The following is a 19,835-nucleotide window of genomic DNA, read 5'->3' as shown; positions in this document are numbered from 1 at the left end:
CCTTTGTTCTTGTTTCATAAGATAATTTATTGTTTCATATAAAAACAAACAAACAAATATTGTTTACATTTTTACTGTAAATACAACTGGAAACCAGGCGTTTAAAAGTCCAGATTATTGGACGGTCACAGCTTCTAGTGCAGACGTTACTATGCATCAGTATGAGGATGTTTTATTACGGTTTTCATTTTTATTTGTCCTCTGACAGCTCAAAAGTAAACATTTCTGGTTTATGTGGGTTGTGGCAATAAACTGAATCAATAACAGCTCTCTCCAAATATTTCCCCTGCATTTGAACAGCATCAGCAGCTAAAAGTTTCCTCTGTGTCTGAGCCAAATGAATGTGGAAACATTTGACTAGTAGTGCCTTCTAACCATATATCAGCATTTTGAATTATCTTCCAACTATCCCAAGTAGCATTGACTTGGAGAAACATTTTTGTGAAAAAGTTAATATTTTAGCTGCTTCCATTCACTGCAGATATGTTTTACAGTTATTGATAAATAAATTATTGGTGATAACTTTTACTTCTACTTTGATGTAGTTAACCTTCACAGGTAAAACATTTATTAACAAACTTTATGCTCAAAAACAACACCCATGACAGTGAGAAAAAGTGGGACTTTAAGCTGCTTCCTTCACCACAGCTATGTATAACAGTTATCTATATATCTATATTTCTATATTTATTTTGTTTATACTGTCAAGAGAATCCGGTACCTTGATTTAAGATTATTACAAAAGATAAAGGCAGAAAAGCTTAAAATCCTTTTTTATTTAGACATTTTTAAACAAAATACATTCTGTAGGAAACATGCAGTAAAGGCATAACCGGCTTCAAAAACACAGATTCACAGAAAAAACAACATTTCAGTCTGCGTACATCAAATAGTCGTAAAACCGATCTGCACTGATAAATAAAACCAAACTGCAGCTTTACAACATAAACAGAACTTTATTTAAATTTAGATGACAACCTTTGGCTTTACCAGCTGTGCCATCCTGAGAGAAAGTCAAAGAAATGACAGAACAGATTGAAAGAAAGATGTTCGATGACAAATGAGATGAAAAGTCCAAAAATATTCAGCAGTACTTTATGCATCTTAATATTTGTTTTTTCTTTACAAATTTCCTAGAGTAAAGAATTCACTTCAATATAAACTATTTTGACAAACTAATGGCTAAATACTGTAAGATACTGCGTAAGAGGAAACTAAATTGTAGCTATATCTAAGGTGTTTAATTGAAATGTTTAGATCTTTTCGAGGAAAAAATATTTTTGTGTTTTTTTTTCTTCATAGCAAAACCTTATTTAGAGGCATTTCAATAAAGATTATCATTTTGTATTTAAAATTCTGCTTTGTCCCAATTAGAAATGGTTAAATAGTAAAAACTAATTCAATCAAGACTGTTTATACATGTAGCAAAAGCTAGCACTGTTAGCTTAGCTTTAATTGCATCATACAACATGTCAGAAACTATGGTAGAAAGTATTGTGTTTGAAGACCACAAACCTTTACTTATTTGTTAAAATAAAATAACAGAATTTAAGTCTGAGACCAACCAGTTGTTTTCAACAAATTAGCTAAACTAAGCTAGGCTATGCTAATCTATTAGCTTAGCCAAAATAAGATAAGTACAAAAAGAATACAAATGAAGATATTTTCCAAAATATCACACTATAAATCTTGTTAAAATATTCATGTTAACCACTTATTAGCACAAACGTGAATGAAATGTAAAGTATGTTGAAATTCTTCTGACATCCATATTTGTAATTTTTTGGTTATTTCTTCAGTTTAATTTAAAATGTTTATGTTCTCGTGAACAGTACAGTTAAACAACATTAATTTCAATAAAACAGAATAAATAAATTAAGAAAAAATATCAGACAAAGCTGGAAGAGAAACAACTGAAAAAACAGAGAGAAAGAGCAGCAGCTAAGGAATATGGAAGTATGTACGGAGTCCCATTAGTGGAAAGAGAATCCTGTTGCAGGTAGACCGCCGCACCAGTGATTTAGGAATTTTAGGACATCCTGACACTCTGGACTGTGAGTCGTCTGTGGGGATAAATCAACGCAAACAACCAGTCACTGATAATTTGTGTCTTATTCTTACAAACCCTGGTAAGGAAATAAAATCCAGAATAATCCCAGAGCTTTGGGTACGTGGATTTATCAAAATAAGGCATCCAAAATCACATAATCAATCTGAAATGTACTGTGAAAAATGTTTTGTTTTTTTTGTTTTCTTGGGATAAAAAACTATTATCAGCTGAAAATGTGAATGACATAAAGGAACAATAAACTAAGTTGGTTCCAAAAATTATATAATTGTATTTATATAATTAATTATTTAAATAAATGCGATTTTTAAAAATAGGTATTTGTTACTTAAATACAAATAATGTATTTAAATAATTATTATATTTATAAGTTTATATATTAATTTAAACCAAGTTTAAGTTTATGGTACTTTCTTGTAAATCAGACATTTGGTTGAGTTACAAAAAGGCAAAAATCAAACTTTGGCAAACTCAGAAGAAAACCTTAAAGTTCCTTTTAATTTGTCGCTTCAGAATTTTGAGTTCTGACAACTTTTGTTTTTTACAGTGCTGTATGTAAAAGCATTTTTAGACATTTTGATCATTAGTTCTTAAAAAAAACAGAATATATAAACACAATATGTTTACACATTCCTACTATCTATTACACATTTGAAAATTTCTAAAGCAAATTATATAATTTTAAAAACTGCTTTAGGCTCCCAGATTAAAGGAGTGATGTACCAAGTTAACTGCCATCTAGTGGTAAAAGGAAACATTACAACCAGCTGATAGTAAGTCATAGAAAATTGCAAGAAAAGCTCTTTATTAACCCAGTGATATTCACATTAATAATTTAAAATCAAACCTGGTACAAGCACTAGTTTTAAACTGTTCAGATTAAGAATAAATGTTAGTAAGAATAAGTCTAGTCTCACCTTTGTTGCCATTAGAAATTTATTCCAGTCTTCTTTGTTGGCTGCTTTTCCAGCAACTGGAAACTCAATTTTATTCCTCAGCACAGGATAACCTTCAGACACAGAAAACACAGGATGGGAGGTGAACTGGAAATATCACCAGATATTTATTCTGCTCTTATTTAGCAGAATGAAAGCTTATTTTGTGGATTATTAGGCATTATCCTTAATATGGATAAAATAAGAAATAAGTCTTCAATAAACCAGAACTTGTTCAAGCGAGGAATTTTAATGCACATTTCTAATCAACTAAAAGCACAAGAAAGAAAACTTTCATAATAAATGACTGTAAACAAAAAGGTAAGAGCTCAGAAAGTATTTAGAGGCTTTGGATTTAATCTGGATGCTTCTTCAGACCACAGTTATTTTCATATAAAGTGATCAATGAATTGTGACGATGTGATATTGTTTCTGGTGGTTATTATTTGAAAAAAAAAATCACTTTCATGCTTATTGCACACATAAATAATATGAGTTATAATTAAATGTCCTAAAATTGTCCTCAAGAATGTGTGAAAAGGATGAGACTAGACAGAAAACAAATTACTGCAGCTGAATGAGGCATTATGGGTAGTTTCTCTGTTCTGGGTGAATAAAAACAAAACACAAATGTGGAACACTTTTTTTGTGAAAACTGTAAATTCATGAAAGAGACAATTCATAGGCCCCCAAAATTCAGACTTTATTCGTCTCAGAATTCTTAATTTTTCAAAGAATCCTGAATTTACTTTCAAAATTCTCTGAATTTTGATTTTAATTTCTGAATTTTGATGTAATCTCCAAATTCTGACTGGGATCTCAGAATCCAGCCTGCAATCTTCTGAGAAAAAACTCACAATTCATTTCTTTTTCCAGTGGTCCTAATGCTCTTCTGCATTTTTTGGTTTTGCCTCTTAGAGGCTACAAAGGCTCGGTTTATTAATATTTCTTTCCTAACTTCAAATTTCCGAATTTACAGACTATAAAACATGTTAAACATGTGGCGGTGCGTTACCGGTGAGGACACACGGCAGCGAGCGAAGGCCGGTGTTGGCGGCCACCAGCGACGCTTCGTACGTGTCCCTTTCGTCCCGAGGCAGAACCTGTTCCAGCCGGTTTTCCACGGACACCATCAGAACCCAGTCACGGATCTGCTCCAGCTGGGCGTCCTGCCATCGATATGAAAAATAAAACAAGAATGGCTGTAAAACGCTGTAAGCGTAAGACGGTATAGTAGAGCCATTGTAGATTAAAAAAAGGAGGATTATATTTCTGCCAGAAGAATTTCTGGGTTTAGTCTCAGAAATATTTTAGAGAAAAAACACGGAATTTTCTGAGCTTGAAAAGTCAAAAGATTCCTAGAAAAAAACTCAAAAATGTTGAGATTAATCTCAGAAATTTCCAAGAAATTATTCTGGAGAATAAAAAGTCGAAGATTTAAGAGAAAAAACAGAAATTTTGAAATTACTTAAAAAAAAAAAAAAAAAATCTTCCAGAGAAAACTTGGAAATTTCTTGGAGTTTTGAAAGTCAAAAAATTGCTAAAAATAACTCAGAAATTTTGAGATTATTCTGAGAAATTTTGACTTTTGAGTTTCCTTATTTTCCTAGAAAATTTCCAAGATGAATGTAAAGATTTCTCAGTTTTTTGGCGTAAATGAACGTTTTTAAAATTTACCATGGCCAGAAATCAAAACCAGTCACTGCTTTAGCAGGATGGATTACAGAACACAGAGAAAAATTAAAACAAAATATTGTAGTGCTGTATAAATATAAACAAATTTAAATTTAGTGAATATAACGTCTTTAAGCATCCTTACATCCTTAAAAATACAACTTAAAGTCCTTCCTTTTAATTTCTGCAAAGCATTTTGTTTTGCCTTGTGGCTGAAAATGTGCTATATAAATTAAATTACCTTTTACCTTCTTTTTTTTTTTTAAAGAAAAACAAATTCCAGTTTCAACAAAAGATGTGCAAAAATTTGATAAATTCGGCCTTCAGAGGTTTCAGTTTTCGCTAAAATCAGTTCGTCCATCATCTCCTCTCATCTTTCGTGTCTCCTGAGTCTGCGGTTAAAAACCAAAAAATGATGAAATGGATCAATCCAACAGCCAACGTTCAGCTGACAGCGACACTAATGATTTCATAAATCCACGCGAGCCGCATCTATTCTCATTTATTAACAAGACCAGGGAGGAATGTGACACTAACTCCATCAGATCTGATTTGTGGCACGACATCGATATTGTCTCCATCTATCAGGCCGTAATTTGAGCGTGGATCTGAGCTGAGTGGGAGGAGGAGACTTTCTTACGGTCACGCAGAGTTTGGTGGGAAGCGGGACCTCGAAGGGAATGTCTGTGTCCAGAAAGTCGGAGTGATCCGGAGCGTGGCCGTCGTCCAACGCCTGCAGGAAGCCAGGAAAACAGAATAAATAAGTTTACCTTTGAATCACTAGTTTTAGAAAACAAAAAAAGTGAGGAAAACAAATGGAGCTGGAAGAAAGCTGGTAAAAAAATAATCTCAGAAAACAGGATTAATGTAAAAATAAATGATTTATGATGTTTGGAAATAATTTATTTTTAAGAAAAAAATCAAGTAGAACCCAAAAACTCTACAGTTTGTGCAAAAGACGACCGACCTTCCAACACAGTCATAGTCCAAAAAAAGTTTTTATTTATGAGAAGGGAATCATTTTCTCCATGGTTTAAGATCTAAAAAATAAAGTATTAAATATAAAAAAGGAGAAAATGACCCGTCATACTGGAAGGCTGTCTTGTTTTTCATTATTTGTGAAACATTTACAGCTTTTCAGAACATTAATCTCAGAAAACTATTGATTTTCTCTTGAAACAAATATATTACATTACAATTTTTGTGAACATTTAAGTTTTTACCAGTAAATTAAAAATTTCATTCCTTGACGTTTTGACTATTCTCCTGCAAACATGAGAAAAAAATGCAACAAAGTTTATACCTTTACCAAATGTCTGATTTTTCAGAAGATATTCTGTTATTTTTTGACATTTTTTTTCCATTTAAAGCATTTATTTTGAGAAAAACAACAAACATAGATAAATGAATAAAATAAACAAAACAAAGTAAGCAACAATCAAAACACTAAAATAGAAATTAATGTCAACGTAACATGTCCAAAAGGCTGAAGGAAAAATATATTAATTTTAAAATTCCTACCCTAATTTTACAACTTTTTTATTTTTTTAAATTTATATTAGGGCTACCATTCTGTCAAAGAGAGATTATATAAATATACTTACATCACACAAGTCCACAAAGTGGTTGAAAAAGATAAATGCCATGTTCTCCCAGCCAACAGCCTGACAAATAAACATATCCAGGTTTTAAAGATGAAGATAAAACAAGATTATTTAAAAAAAGAAACTAAAAACTTGTTGCAATTTAATCACCGGTGAATGTGGAACCCAACAGGAGTTTTAATATCGTTCATAATATTGTTCTTTTCAGCATAAGCTGGGTTAAATAAATAAGAATGAAAACCTAACCAGACAGGAGTAGCAAAAAGAAAAAGCTATAAATTTTAATTAATATTGAAAAAGGTTTGTAATATTTCCAGATGGACAAACCTTGCAGGCCAGGCCAGCTTCATAGAAAGCTTTATCTGCACGAATCAGCTCAGTGTAACGCAGCAAAGACACAGAAACCTTCGCTGCTATGCTCATCTGAAAATGCAAATAAACAGAACAAAGAGCGTCAGTGAAAGCAGCATCTGAAAGCTTTTATGAGTAAAAACTGCATTGTTTCAATATGAACTTATTCAATTCCTGCAGAAGACATCAGTCACCATGCTACTGGTGATGTTTGTAAAGTTACAGTCAAAAACAAACCACAACAATTTGGGTTATTTAGCCTGAAATAACAGAAACAGGGGCTCATTTTTCAAATATTTAGTTTGGAAGCTTAGCGAGTAAACTATATTGTTCTGAAGAAGCTAAATGTTTAGCAAATTTAAAATTTAGCGCAAAACAAAATTTCTAGTTAGCAAGCTAAATATTGAACTTTTAAACAAATATTTAATTTGCATGCTAAATATCTAATTTGTAGCTAAATATTTAGTTTGTAATCTTAGTGAGTAAAAACGATGATAAGAGAGACGACATGACGCGACACATGTCATGAGTTCACAGAGAAGTTTGCAAGAACCAGCTTTTATTTTGATAGTCCACTTTCGCTTATTGGCAAGTAAATTTGGATATTACAAAAGCTAACAAAATATTTAGCTTCAAACTGGATATTTAGCTAAATAATAAATTAAATATTTAATTTGAAACTGACATTTATAAATGAAATAGTAATAACTTGGTGAAAATATGACTTGGAAAATTAACCCCCATGTTTTTATGACAGGCTGAATCACCCAAACTATTGTGATTATTTTTTGACTACGTAACTTTACAAACTGCCCCCCATACCTACCAACTGAAACGCTCTGTGTTTATGTCAGATTTAAAGTTTACCAGCTGCTCGACTCCTTTAGCGGCGGATCGCGCGGCCAAGTAGTGAGCGATCAGCAGCATCTGCTCAAAATCTTCATGAGCCGGAGAGTTGGCCTCAGCCGACTTGGACAAGTTCTCACACTGAAACGAAACAAGAAAGACATTGCATGTTTTGCTGCTGTCATGTCAGAAATATGAAATCTTCCTCTTCCTCGTGTTGGGATTCACCAGCTGCAGCAGGAAGTTTCGCAGGTCGGCCCACAGGCGGAAGGACTCGGGTCCGGCAGCGTCGGAGAGGTTGATCAGGTCCAGGAACAGACGCTTGTAGATGTTGAAGTTCTTACAGGAAAGAAAAGAAAACTGAATATCCTGAATTAAATTTTTAAAACATCACAAGTAGAACAAGATAACTGTGGTAAAACACAGGAAAGGTTCTGGAGTATGTTTTACTTGTGGGTTTGGTGGCGCTCCGTGCTGCATGTAGAGCTGCAGCGCTTTCACCGCTTCTTCCTCCTTGATGAGATGAGTCGCGTAAAGAGCAACGTACTTATGGAGGATCTTAAAGTTCTGGCAAAATCAAACCAATCAGTGAGGAAGAGCACAGAAAAATTATTCATAATCAAAGAGTTTGACTGACATCTAACGGTTTATTGGGGCCATTATAGAAACAAAACTAAATACAACAAAAAGGAGGAAATTTATGCAAAAAAACCAACAAAAACTCAGAAATGTTTAGATTAATCTCATAGGTTTTAGAGGAAATACAAGGACATTACTTAGTTTTGAAAAGTCAAAAATGTGCAAACAAAAAAACAGAAATTGACATTCAAATTTCTGAGTTTCAAAAGTCAAATATTTTCACCTTTTGGAAATTATCTGACTTTTAAAAGTGAATTTTAAAAAATGTTTTTTTTACAACATTGAAACATTTCTCTGCCATGGGTGAGCTCAGCAGCAGACCTGGACTTAAATTATAATCCTTGAACACAAGAAGCTGGTCAGTTGTCTTTTTGTCTTTTAAAGCAACAAACATCTCAGAAAAATCAAGACAACGTAAGTCAGCCTAATGTACTTTTATTAAGTTTAACATCAGTTTGTAAAAAATAACTATAAAAAACAGAGTTAAAGTCCGCCTTAGGAATATTTACAGATTAAACAGAGAGTCTGTCTTTGTACCTGTTTGGAAGCCGTTTCCAGACATTTCTCCCACTGGCCTTTCTCTGCATACATATCCAGAGCCGCCATGACGTCCACACTGACCAGCTGAGCACAACAACAGCTCGTCACATCCAGGAAACACACAGCATCAAACTTCAAACTGAGTGGAGCTATGACGCAATATTCACTTTTTGCATGTTTTTTGTACTTCCATTTGAGGCTCTGCTGATTCTAAAAACAGGCCAAGTGCTTAAAATGGCAATAAGTTTATGTTTTGTTGGTGTCTGAAAAATGAGCCGTTTCAAAAACCTCCCAATTGTTAAGTGACATTCCATGAGCACAGCAACCCAAGCAGAATTCCAACACATTTGGTCAGCTGGTTTTACAATGGCTGCTGGAAAAGACAAGTGTTTTGTTGTTGACTTACTATCCAGAAACCACTTGCTGCATCTTGTTGGTTGTGCAGGAGGCTCCATTTTGCTTTTCAAAGCTGTACAGTTATATAATTGTTTATTCATTTGCAGCCATTTCCACATGCGAGTGCAAATGTTGAGTTTATGGCACTATGATTTTTATGTAAGAAATGTAATGAATATGTTCTGTATCGCCCAGCATAATAGTTCACCTTTAAAAGTGTTTGATGAGCAGAGTTGTAGGGAAATGGTTTTAAATTTTAGAAATTATCTGTCATAAGAGTTTGTTTTCAGGAAAAGCTTAAATATTCGTTCATGCATTTCTTTTCAATACAGTAATCCCTCGTTTATCGCGGGGGTTACGTTCCGAAAACGACCCGCGATAAGTGAAATCCGCGAAATAGAAAACTTTTTTTTTTTACAATTAGCAACTATTACATGTACTGTATACAAATACAGTGACTCACGTGTAGGCCGTTTCACTGCTCTTCAGACTGCTGCATCCTGACTGCGCTCTGCAGTGTTCTCTTCTTCGAAATTACAAGATAATTTGGCCAACTTAATGTTAATTTGCCAAGCTGTTTTATGTACGTACACATAACTGCACGAGACGACAAAACGATAGCACAATTCGTAGCATGTTTTGATACAAGAAGCGGGAGTGAGTTTTTAGCGAATCAGAATGCAGAGCACAATGCACAAAAAAAAAAAAAAAAAAAAGCATTATGAAAATCCGCGAAATAGCGAATCCGCGATAAGTGAACCGCGAAGTGGCGAGGGATCACTGTATTTACATTAATTTACTGGGAAATATGGGAACGATCTACAGATTGTTTTTCTATCATTTAGTGTTTGGGGTTAATTTTGAGGTCAACTCAGCAGGAAAAGCAGAGAGATGCTTACAGACTCCACTCTGCCTTGGTTTTTAAGATGCTCCTTGTACTTCTGGTCCACGTAGTTTTCATATCTGTGAAAAGCAGCTGGAAGTTCAGAAGGTAAAGAGACAAAACTTTTCAGTTTTTGGGTTCAGAAAAGATGCAGGTGTGTTTTTAACCTCGGCTCCAGCTCTTTGGCGACTCTCTTGGCTTTATTCCACTCTTCGCCATCAATGAAGGTATCGATCGCCTCTTTGATGAGGTCTATGTTGAGGTAAAGTTCAGCCGCCTTAAAAAACAAAACACAAAGAAATACAAGTGAGATCAGAGTTCAAAAGGCAGATAACTTTGTTTTTAAACCTTTGAGGAACCTTTAAATTGACTGTTCACTATTTAACTTTATATCCCAAAATGAAACACCTTGTTAAATTAAAATAAAAATTCAATATTATTCTTTTTCCATTTTCGTTCTTTAACAGTTTCAGACCTATCCAGAGATATAAAGTATTTCACATTTCCTAAACCTTTTATGCCTGCTTTGTCCAAAATTAATTTTTTTCTAAAAACAAAAATCAGAGTGGAATATTTTTGATGTGGGTGTTCCAGTCTTCGCCAGATCAAAAATGAACATTGATTTTTATCCAGAATTTTTTTTGGAGCAATGAGAGTTAAAAGCTAAAAACCGACACTCATAATCCAAAAGTGTGATAAAAAATATATAAAAGTATATATTTTTATCTTTACTGAATAAATTTTTTTAATAACTTTAAACTCATCCTTAGATACAATGTTTTTCATATTTTTCAAATTATTTCAAAGATTTTATAAATGTTTTCTACAAAAATCCAGATTTGTTTGAAAGACAAAAACCCAAAATATGCAATATTTTCTAGAAACAAAATGCAAAGTGGAATATTTTTGACCGAGTTACTTCAGCCTTAAGTGCATGCGTGAGTTCACTCACAGCGCTGAACTTCCTGAGCTGAGCGAGTCGCGGCCCGACGACCTGAACCACCTCTGTGGCTCGGTTCCCACTCAGGAACTTGATGGAAAGTTCGGCTGCCTGGAAACAAGCAAAAAAAACTAAATATAACATTCACCTGAACTGGAGTTTTAGACCTAGTGACACAAAGAAAAACATGGAGAACAACATTTTAAAAGCGAAACATAAATTTAACATATTTGCTTATTTGGAACTAATGAAACATGTTCATCGCTGTTGCAGGAATCAATGCGACTAAAGATAAATTCATGGATGAGTTTCTCTACATGCTGCAACACCAGTCCTTTTATCCTGGAAGTATTCTCCAGCTGATAAAAGGCTGATTTTGTAACCACCTTTATGTGACTCTGAATGTTCAGTTTTGATAAATAGTTAGTATAAACACTGATGTTAACCTTTAATCCCATTATTGCTTTTTCCGACCCTTTGACCTTTGCTAAAGCCTCACCAGGAGGCCCAGAGTTCAATCAGCAAACGGTTGTAACTCCCGACTCGTCCCTCGGGTCGACGCTACGGTTTCTGGGTTAATAAAAATCCCAGCGGAAACAAACCTATTGATCGCCACGACCTTTCCCTTCACAGCAAACATCCAAATTTCAAATGATCTGTTCTCTGCAGCCCTCAGGTCAATAACACACAGAACCAGACGTTTGTCTTCACACTCCAAGGAGACAGAGATCCACTGAGCTTCAGACATCCTCAGCGACTGACACCGTCTGCTACGTTACACTTTAACTTAAAATACATGCATTGATGTTATGCATTTGAATTGGACTAATATTTATTTCAACTGCAGATCTGATTAATGTAACACTCAGCTTCGATAAAAGTTAACCAACAATATGCTAAAGGCAGAATATAAATTACAAAGATGCTACGTTTACATTTATTTTATTTTACCCAGGATGCACCGATATGAAGCTTTGGGTCGATAGCCGATATTTACAGATATTATTTATAGAGCCGCTGCTAACAATTATTTTAGTAATTGATTAATTTACCGGTTATTCTATTAATCAGATTTTTAAAAATCCCCATTCTACAAATTTAACAATTTAAGTGTTATACAATAGTAAAAATACATTAAAAGAGACAAATAAACTAATAATTCATTTAATAAGAAAATAATAATAATGTAACAGGAATGCATGTCCAAATGTATAATGGATTCTTATATCGCATTTCTTAGTAATTGTGGTATAAATGTAAAAAAATCTGAAAAGTAAAGACCTTTAGGAAAATAAAAATAAATAAATAAAAGTAAACATTTTATTGCCTAAAACAGAATAAAACTGCAAAAAAACTTAAGGAGTTTTGACCAAAACGTATTTACATATTTACAAAGGAGTTTTTTTTTCTTTTATAATAAATACAAAAAGTATATATCTTTGAACAGTTTTGACTTAATTACTGTTCTGCATACGTTGTTCTTTTTTTGAGTTTGTATACTGTAGTTAATTAATCTTCTGAAGTCTCTCTCTTCTGCATAATTCACACAATACAAATAACTATGAATGTTTACTAGAGATGAGCAATATAAACTTTAAATGTCATCCAGATATAATCTGGTGCTTTAGGCCGCAGAGCGTCGAAAGCCTCAGAAACAGAAACATTCTCCACAAATAAAACATGCTGTACCTTTTATTATTCAGCAGTTTACCAAAAGCAAAGATTTCATCACAGATTTGGACGAATTTTCTGTTTCCACCCAGAGAAACGAACAAAAATGAGAGAAGACTTGGAAATCTGCCTCTGTGGCATAAAAAAAGAAGATCTCTTCAATCAGTTTGTGCCAATTTTCAGTCACAAGCGCTTCTGAGTTTTACAAGTACAGTGCCTCTCAAAAAGGGATTGTGTGATGGAAGAGAAAGATAACATTCAAAAATAATGTTTAAACTTTTTGCAGATATAATGGGATGAAAAATGTCCTCACTACCTGATCAATTTGGATAACTTTTGTAAGGTAAAAGCAAATATTGTGAAGCCAAAAATCTGACTTTCTAAAAGACTGTGACAAACAGAATGGTGAAATTAAATCAAAACTATTAGCTTAAAGCAAAGCCCTTCAATCAGAACACGACTCAAAGAAAAAAATAAATAAGACCAAATAATAACAGCAGACATTTAACCATCCATTCATTCATCCAGCCACCAGGGGCGCTGTTATAAAGTTTATGGATAGAGTGGAGAGATAAAAACTTTGCATGGAGTTAACAAACATTCAGGTAGTTTGGATCTTCTTCTCCAGACAGAGTAGTGAATGTATTTTTAATGATTAATGATTATTGAATGAATCTTGTGGGACTTCTACCTTCATCCAGCACTTTTCCATCAGGGCGAGGTCGGACTCGTCCTTCACCTTCAGGTAACAGTCGACGGCGCGGGAATATTCTCCGGACTCCTCCCACTCCTTGGCCTGCTCCAGCCAACCATCCACACCCCTAAGCACAAACATTCAGGATTACATGCGTCAGAAAATCTTTCCTTTTATTTCCAAAAAAGACTCCCGTTAATTTTAAAACATGAACAGTATGTCTGATTACTGAACCACACCTCCACAGCAGCTTTGCAGTGCTCCCTAATAAAAAATGGGGCTTGCAGCTGTAAGCTCTTCAGGAATAATTTAGCGGGTTTTTTTTCCTCACTTTTTTTTGTCTCCACTGGCAACTTTTGATCTTTTCTCCCACGAGCCATTAAAGCATCGGGGGGAAGATGAGAGCTGCATGCTGCTGGTTTGCTTGCTAACGAGCTGTTGGAAGTTTGAGTTTCAGGGGAAAAACACGAGATTTTTAAATAAAGCATCTAACTAACTATTTGTGGAAGGATTCATTTGGTGAGCTTCAGAGGAAAGGCTGCAAAATCATTGGGTTTGCTGGTATTTGAGGTTATTTAAAGGTGACCAATTATGACTCCTCAAAAAGGTTAGCTGTATGGGCTATAAAAAACATGTTCCTTACATTTTTTGCACAAAATAATTTTTTAAATAATTAGATATCAGTCTGCAGTTCTGCCTGTTTTTAGCTGTTGTTGGACCTCTTGTCACTTTAAATCCAAATAAGCAGCTGTTGGCCAAATCCGCCAACCCAACATTTACACTAAATCAATTCTGCACAATTTTTCTGTTTATCAATACAAAAACTTCAGATATCAGTACTGACAGTGACAAAAGTGGATCAGTGCATCCCTACAAAAACAGCCAGGTGATTTTTTTAAGTGAGTGGGCTTTTTTAGTAGCAGTAAAGACTCAAATAGAAGTATAAACATTTCATAATGTCAGGGCTGAACTAAGGCTGAATTATAACTTTACCGGCCCCCTTTCTTGGAGGTTTCCCTCTCGTAGTCCTCCTGCAGAATGGAGAGCTTGCTGGGGAGATACTCCTTACAGATCCGAAACGCATCGCTCCACATGTCTGCATCCTGTTAAACAAAAATAAAAATAAAAACAACCGATCTCAATGGGGCACATAAAACAATGAAAATAAGAAAAACGTCACCTTATAAAACTTAACGGCCAGCTCAGGCCTCTGCGCTCGCAGCAGGAACGCCTCGGCCTTCAGGAAATCCTTCTCCTGGAAGCAGAACCGGGCCTGGCCGACCAGAACCTCAGGGACGCTGTCCGGGTCGTAGCTCTCGGCCACTCGCTGAGCGTCGGCCCAGTCCTTGTTGTGGACATACCTGGGACAGGTTTGGACAAAACTTTAAATTAGACAAACTTTTAAATATAAAATAAGAGACAAATTAACTAGTCCACCATATTTATGCATTAATCTGGAGAGTAATTTGAATAAATGTGTAATTTGTACTCCTGGAAGAATATTTTAAATTAGAAATCATGACTTTCATTTAATTCGCAGGTGTCAAATTGAAGGCCCGCGGGCCAAATTTGGCCCACTTAAAGCTTTATGTGAACCATAAATAGAACCTTGAAAATAATCATTGTAATATTTTGTCAATCAAATGAAGGCAGATTTCTACAGAAAAGGATTAGGGTAACAACAACAAAAATGTAATTCTGACTTTTTCTTAGAATGTATAAGAATTATTCTGACTTTAATATTTTAAAAACAAGAATAAGATTTCTGAGAAAAACAATTCTGAGCGAAGAAAAGTCCAAATTCTGACATTTTTCTCAGAATTTTGACTTTTCATCTCAGAAGACTAAAGCCAGAACTCTTTTATTTTCAGTGGTCATAATCTTATTCTATAGTTTTCATATGCAATCTGCCAAATGATATGAATGTAAAACGATGTTCAGGACTTTCATAAAAGAGAATTTCAATAATTCAGATAAAAAACGGGAAGCAAGACAGTTAAAAAACCAAACTCTTCCTCCAGTACTCACATGAACACGGCTTCTTTTGGTTTTTCTGCTTTGATGAACTCAACCTCCGCCTCAGGAAACCTTCCCTTGTTTTCAAAATGAAACATGTCAGAATTAAGGATTAGCAGAAAGTATGAGCTGATAGTCGCAGGTAATAATGTCTGCTGCATTAGTGACTGATCAAATTTACAACAATGATAATCAGGGAAGCATGTCAGACTGGTGGAACTTCATTCAGATGGGAACTGACTTCCTCCTTCGCCTAATAAAGAAAAATCCCGGTTTTAATGAGCCGGGCCTCGTTATAAAGCGTTGAACATCGCTTCATAATCGAATCAAGCTTGTAAACAAAATCTTTCCCTCTGTGCTGGCGGCTTAGATAAATGAGACAGGTGGCTAATTTACCTCGTCCTCCAGGTATATGGCATGCTTCAGGTGGATCTCAGGAATCTTGTCTTTGTAAGACAGGCGAGCCAATTCAAAGGCAAAGTCAAAGTCACTGAAAATTAGAGGAAAAGTCAGTAAATAACACTTTGTAGACATGAATCTAAGCAGTAAACTAATAAATCCCACAGTAATCTCTGTTGCCAAGCAGATAATAATGATGATGCTCACAACTTATTAGCAGCAGACTCGATGGCGTAGTCCAGCAGGCCAAACTTGTTGAGCAGCTTGACGGCGGCCTCTCCGCCCAGAGTCTTGGCCCACAGGAAGGCCACCTGTTTCTGGGCGCCAGCACCTCCATGGCTCTTTGCCACCTGACGCAGATCACAGGGATATTTATATAGAAATCAGTGCACAGCTCGTACATATATTGGGAAATTTGCAGCTGATGATACGAGAGACAAACGTGCAAGTTTTAAGTTAGTTTGAGACAACATAATTATGGTATTTCCAATACTTTAAAAGTGAACAGTTTAGTCCTTTCTTGAACATATTCATCTTTCCACGTATCTATTTGAATATTTTCTCTTATTTATGTCCAAAGTGAGTTCAGGGGACATTTGTGGCTGTTGGAATAATTTTGTGTGGCTGAAGAATGGTCCGAATTTGGACACATTTTGTTATTGATTTGAGATTAAAAATGGAAAGTTAATTTTCTTTTAAACGGAAAATGTTAAGTGTTAAGTGCTAGCCCTGTTGTGTTTTGCTTTTATTTATATTTCAGAGTTGCTTTTGAACCATAATAACCCAGTATATTTGTCATGTAGCGATGATTCTAATGTAATGTTTGTCACTGGTTTGTCAATTATCGAGTCTATTTTGTTTTCATGGCTTTATTCTTGTGTTTTATTATATAAAGTGCTTTGAAATGCCTTGTTGCTGAAATGTGCTGTACAAATAAACTTGATTGATTGACTGATTGATTTATTTCTTAGTAAGGTGGGCCACAAACACCCATACATTATACTTGGCGAAACACAGAACAGGATTTAAAATAAAATAAAAAATTTTGTTACTGGAAATGAACTACAAACATTTTATAAACCAACAAAATAAAAAATAATTGGTCGAAAAAGTTAAATAGTTGTAAACATTAAGACAAATTATACTAATGTTAGGATCATTAAGATATTTGTTATTTATTTATTGTTGTGCAGGTAAAAAGAAAGAATTCACAATGATATTATTGTTGAGGACTTTCTATCTAATGAACTGGAGTTTGATTAAAACGATGTAAATGAAACCAAAGTTTCCTAAAAGTTACTCATGAGTTCTGGAAAGTAAACATAAATTCAGCTGCAGAACACCTGGACAGGTTAAAAAAAAATGTAATAATGTATTCATATGAATAAAAATGAAAAATGAAGATGTAATGTGATGTTTTTACCCTGTATGCGTCCTCCCACATGTCATGGACTCGGTACATATGGACTGCTGCCTTCCACTCCTCCGCCTCCATTAAGTGATACTCTGCTTCTAAGAACCGGGACTCGGCTTCCAGCTCCTGCACAAATAAATAAAAAAGAAGCATATTTACTAAATATACCAGCATGAGTTAAACATCAAACACAGAAAACTTCACAACTTAAAGCTTAGCATGAACCATTAGCCTCCTGGTTCCCTGCTCAAATCTGGGACACAGACAAAAAAAAAAATCTGAATCTGCTACGATTATTCAAAGCTCTTACAATTTCACTTTAAAGCAAGATAAAAAAGTAAGTATTAAACATATTTAGATACATTTAGATACAAAAACTGCCATTGTAATCATTCATGTATGTAGCTGTGTAGCTAACATGACTATGAAAAGATTATTATTTTCTGTGTAACCATTTGGGAAAACCTTTATGATTATTTGTTCCATTTAAATTAGATGCATTATTACACGTGTAAAAATCAGTCTAAAACTAATTTGTTGCTGAAATAAAAAAAGATTAACAAGCGTTTTTCTTCATGTATTGTAGATTTGGGATTTGAGGCCTTTGAGAGTTGATCTTAATTTAAAGGTTCAGTAGTCTGTGTTAGATAATTCATGAGGGAATATTCCACAGTTGCAGCTCATTTGCTGTGAAATTCACCAACGCTCTTTTCAGCGACTACAGTCACCAAGACAGACAATGTAGTCAGCGACAAAAACTCAACAATTTACATGAGCAGCAAGGGCCCAACTTAGAGGCCAAGAAAATATAAAAAATAAACTAAAAAACTGAAATCTGACATCTGCTGTATTAAAAGAAAGTCATCTAGTTTTCAGTTTCTTTTGGTTTGTTTGAAATTTATATTTAGTTATAAGATTTGAGTCACTTTCTTTCAAAACATTTGCTAATATTTAAATCTATTTATTAATAAATCAATAGAAGCAGTAAAGTCAGTAAAACTCTCTAGATAACAATTCTTTTACTTCATATAAATGTCTGGTTGTAAAAAGACAAATAGTTTGTGTGGTATTTAACATTTTGCTTCGTAAGAAAATTATTTTGGCAACATTTTTACCCTCATTACAAATAAAACGCTTCCATCAGCATCAATAACTGCTAGACGGGACAACTTTGCATCAGTGTTGAACTGCAGTTGGGGGCCACACAAAATCAGTCCGAGGGCCACAAATAGCCCCTGCGCCACACTTTGGACACCCCTGGTGTAAACAATCTGAAAATAACTAACTGGTCTTAATTTCGACTTGTGTTACACTAAAACTGCTCCCTTTCATTGATCATTTCTTTTAGTTGTTATATAAAGTATTTATATTTATTATTTATTGTGTGAAAAAGAGTACTAGTTCCACTGGAATATTATTTCACTTATAACTAGAAGTTTTACATAAATATTAAGGAATTAATGTCTTAAAACAAATCTTCCTAAAGTTACTTGCGCGTTAGTCTTCTTACTTCAAATGTACTAAAATATTTGTGCTACAAACTAGACAAAAATACTTGGTGGGATTTCGTGTATTTTCAGAGAATGAGGTCGACTGATTCCTTCAGAGGGGAGTTTTTCCATCAGCTGCTGCACCTTGGCCAGGTGGAGGTGGGTCTCCGTCAGCAGGTCGGGGTGATGCTTGGCCACTACACGAATGACATCATCAAACATCCGGTTTTTCTTGTACATTGCGACAATGAGGTCAGGTCGATCCAAGGTGGATAAAAGCCTGCAAGGTAAAAAAAAACAACGTTTTAGCATATTTGTTTCTTTTTCATGCAGTTTTGATACATATGAAAGGTGAAAGTAAAGGTGGCAGCTTGAGTTCATTTACCTTTCAGCCTCCTTTAACTTCCCGTCCTCCTCCAGCTCCTGAGCTCTGCTGATGTACAGATCGCCAACCTCCTCCTCTGTCATGCACTGCACAGCCAGCTGCACACATTTTACAGCAGCACAAATAAATCCGTCACATAGTGGAGAAAATCTTCAAAAAACTGGCATTCTGGATGAAATTAATAAATAAAACCAACTTTGCTTCTTCAGTGGTTTGTCACTGACCTTGTGAGCTTCCTCCCAGCGCCCCGCTGTGGTGAACATGTCAACTGCATCTTTAATGTGGCCGCCCTTCACAAACAGCTGCTGCGCCACCTTCAGGCCAACAAAGGAAAAACACATCCATCAGATGGATGGTTGGAGAAAAATAACCATGACAGATGATGGAAAACAAAAAATGGATAAATGGAAGGATGGATGATGGATAGTTGGATTGATGGTTGGATAATGGATGGATCCTTGGATGGATGGATGGTTGGACGGATGGTTGGATGGATGGTTGGATGATAGTTGGATGGATGGATGGATGGATGGATGGATGTTGGATGGATGGATAGTTGGATGGATGGTTGGATGATAGTTGGATGGATGGATGGATGGATGGTTGGATGTTGGATGGATGGATAGTTGGATGGATGGTTGGATGGATGGTTGGATAATGGATGGTTGGATGATGGTTGGATGGATGGATGATGGATCGATGGATGGATGTTGGATGGTTGGATGATGGTTGGATGGATGGATGATGGATCGATGGATGGATGTTGGATGGTTGGATGATGGTTGGATGAATGGATGGTTGGATGGTTGGATGATAGTTGGATGGATGGATGATTGGATAGTTGGATGATAGTTGGATGATGGTTGGGTGGATGGATGGATGATGGATGG

At 35.0% G+C, this 19,835-nt stretch overlaps 1 protein-coding gene across 1 annotated transcript in view; it reads right to left on the bottom strand.

Annotated features, from left to right (window-relative positions):
- Positions 1-758: 758 nt before the first annotated feature.
- ift172 (intraflagellar transport 172) overlaps positions 759-19,835 on the bottom strand; it is a 37,471-nt gene continuing 18,394 nt past the window's right edge. The window contains exons 26-48 of the mRNA XM_044106411.1: positions 19,170-19,259; positions 18,946-19,043; positions 18,705-18,840; positions 17,080-17,196; positions 15,864-16,006; positions 15,654-15,747; positions 15,270-15,334; positions 14,422-14,602; positions 14,235-14,344; positions 13,239-13,368; positions 10,889-10,987; positions 10,104-10,213; positions 9,953-10,016; positions 8,655-8,741; positions 7,929-8,045; positions 7,707-7,817; positions 7,500-7,619; positions 6,609-6,704; positions 6,282-6,341; positions 5,318-5,410; positions 4,019-4,172; positions 2,986-3,077; positions 759-2,063 (exon numbers count right to left, since the gene is read on the bottom strand). Coding sequence (XP_043962346.1) covers positions 1,974-2,063; positions 2,986-3,077; positions 4,019-4,172; positions 5,318-5,410; positions 6,282-6,341; positions 6,609-6,704; positions 7,500-7,619; positions 7,707-7,817; positions 7,929-8,045; positions 8,655-8,741; positions 9,953-10,016; positions 10,104-10,213; positions 10,889-10,987; positions 13,239-13,368; positions 14,235-14,344; positions 14,422-14,602; positions 15,270-15,334; positions 15,654-15,747; positions 15,864-16,006; positions 17,080-17,196; positions 18,705-18,840; positions 18,946-19,043; positions 19,170-19,259 — 2,457 coding nt within the window. The 3' untranslated portion in view covers positions 759-1,973. The remainder of the gene's footprint in view (positions 2,064-2,985; positions 3,078-4,018; positions 4,173-5,317; positions 5,411-6,281; positions 6,342-6,608; positions 6,705-7,499; positions 7,620-7,706; positions 7,818-7,928; positions 8,046-8,654; positions 8,742-9,952; positions 10,017-10,103; positions 10,214-10,888; positions 10,988-13,238; positions 13,369-14,234; positions 14,345-14,421; positions 14,603-15,269; positions 15,335-15,653; positions 15,748-15,863; positions 16,007-17,079; positions 17,197-18,704; positions 18,841-18,945; positions 19,044-19,169; positions 19,260-19,835) is intronic.

The sequence above is a fragment of the Gambusia affinis genome, linkage group LG22 (genome assembly GCF_019740435.1).
Source record: "Gambusia affinis linkage group LG22, SWU_Gaff_1.0, whole genome shotgun sequence".
Lineage (NCBI taxonomy): Eukaryota > Metazoa > Chordata > Actinopteri > Cyprinodontiformes > Poeciliidae > Gambusia > Gambusia affinis.
The sequence above is the reverse complement of the archived record's forward strand: the minus strand, read 5'-3'. Positions and strand labels throughout refer to the sequence as shown.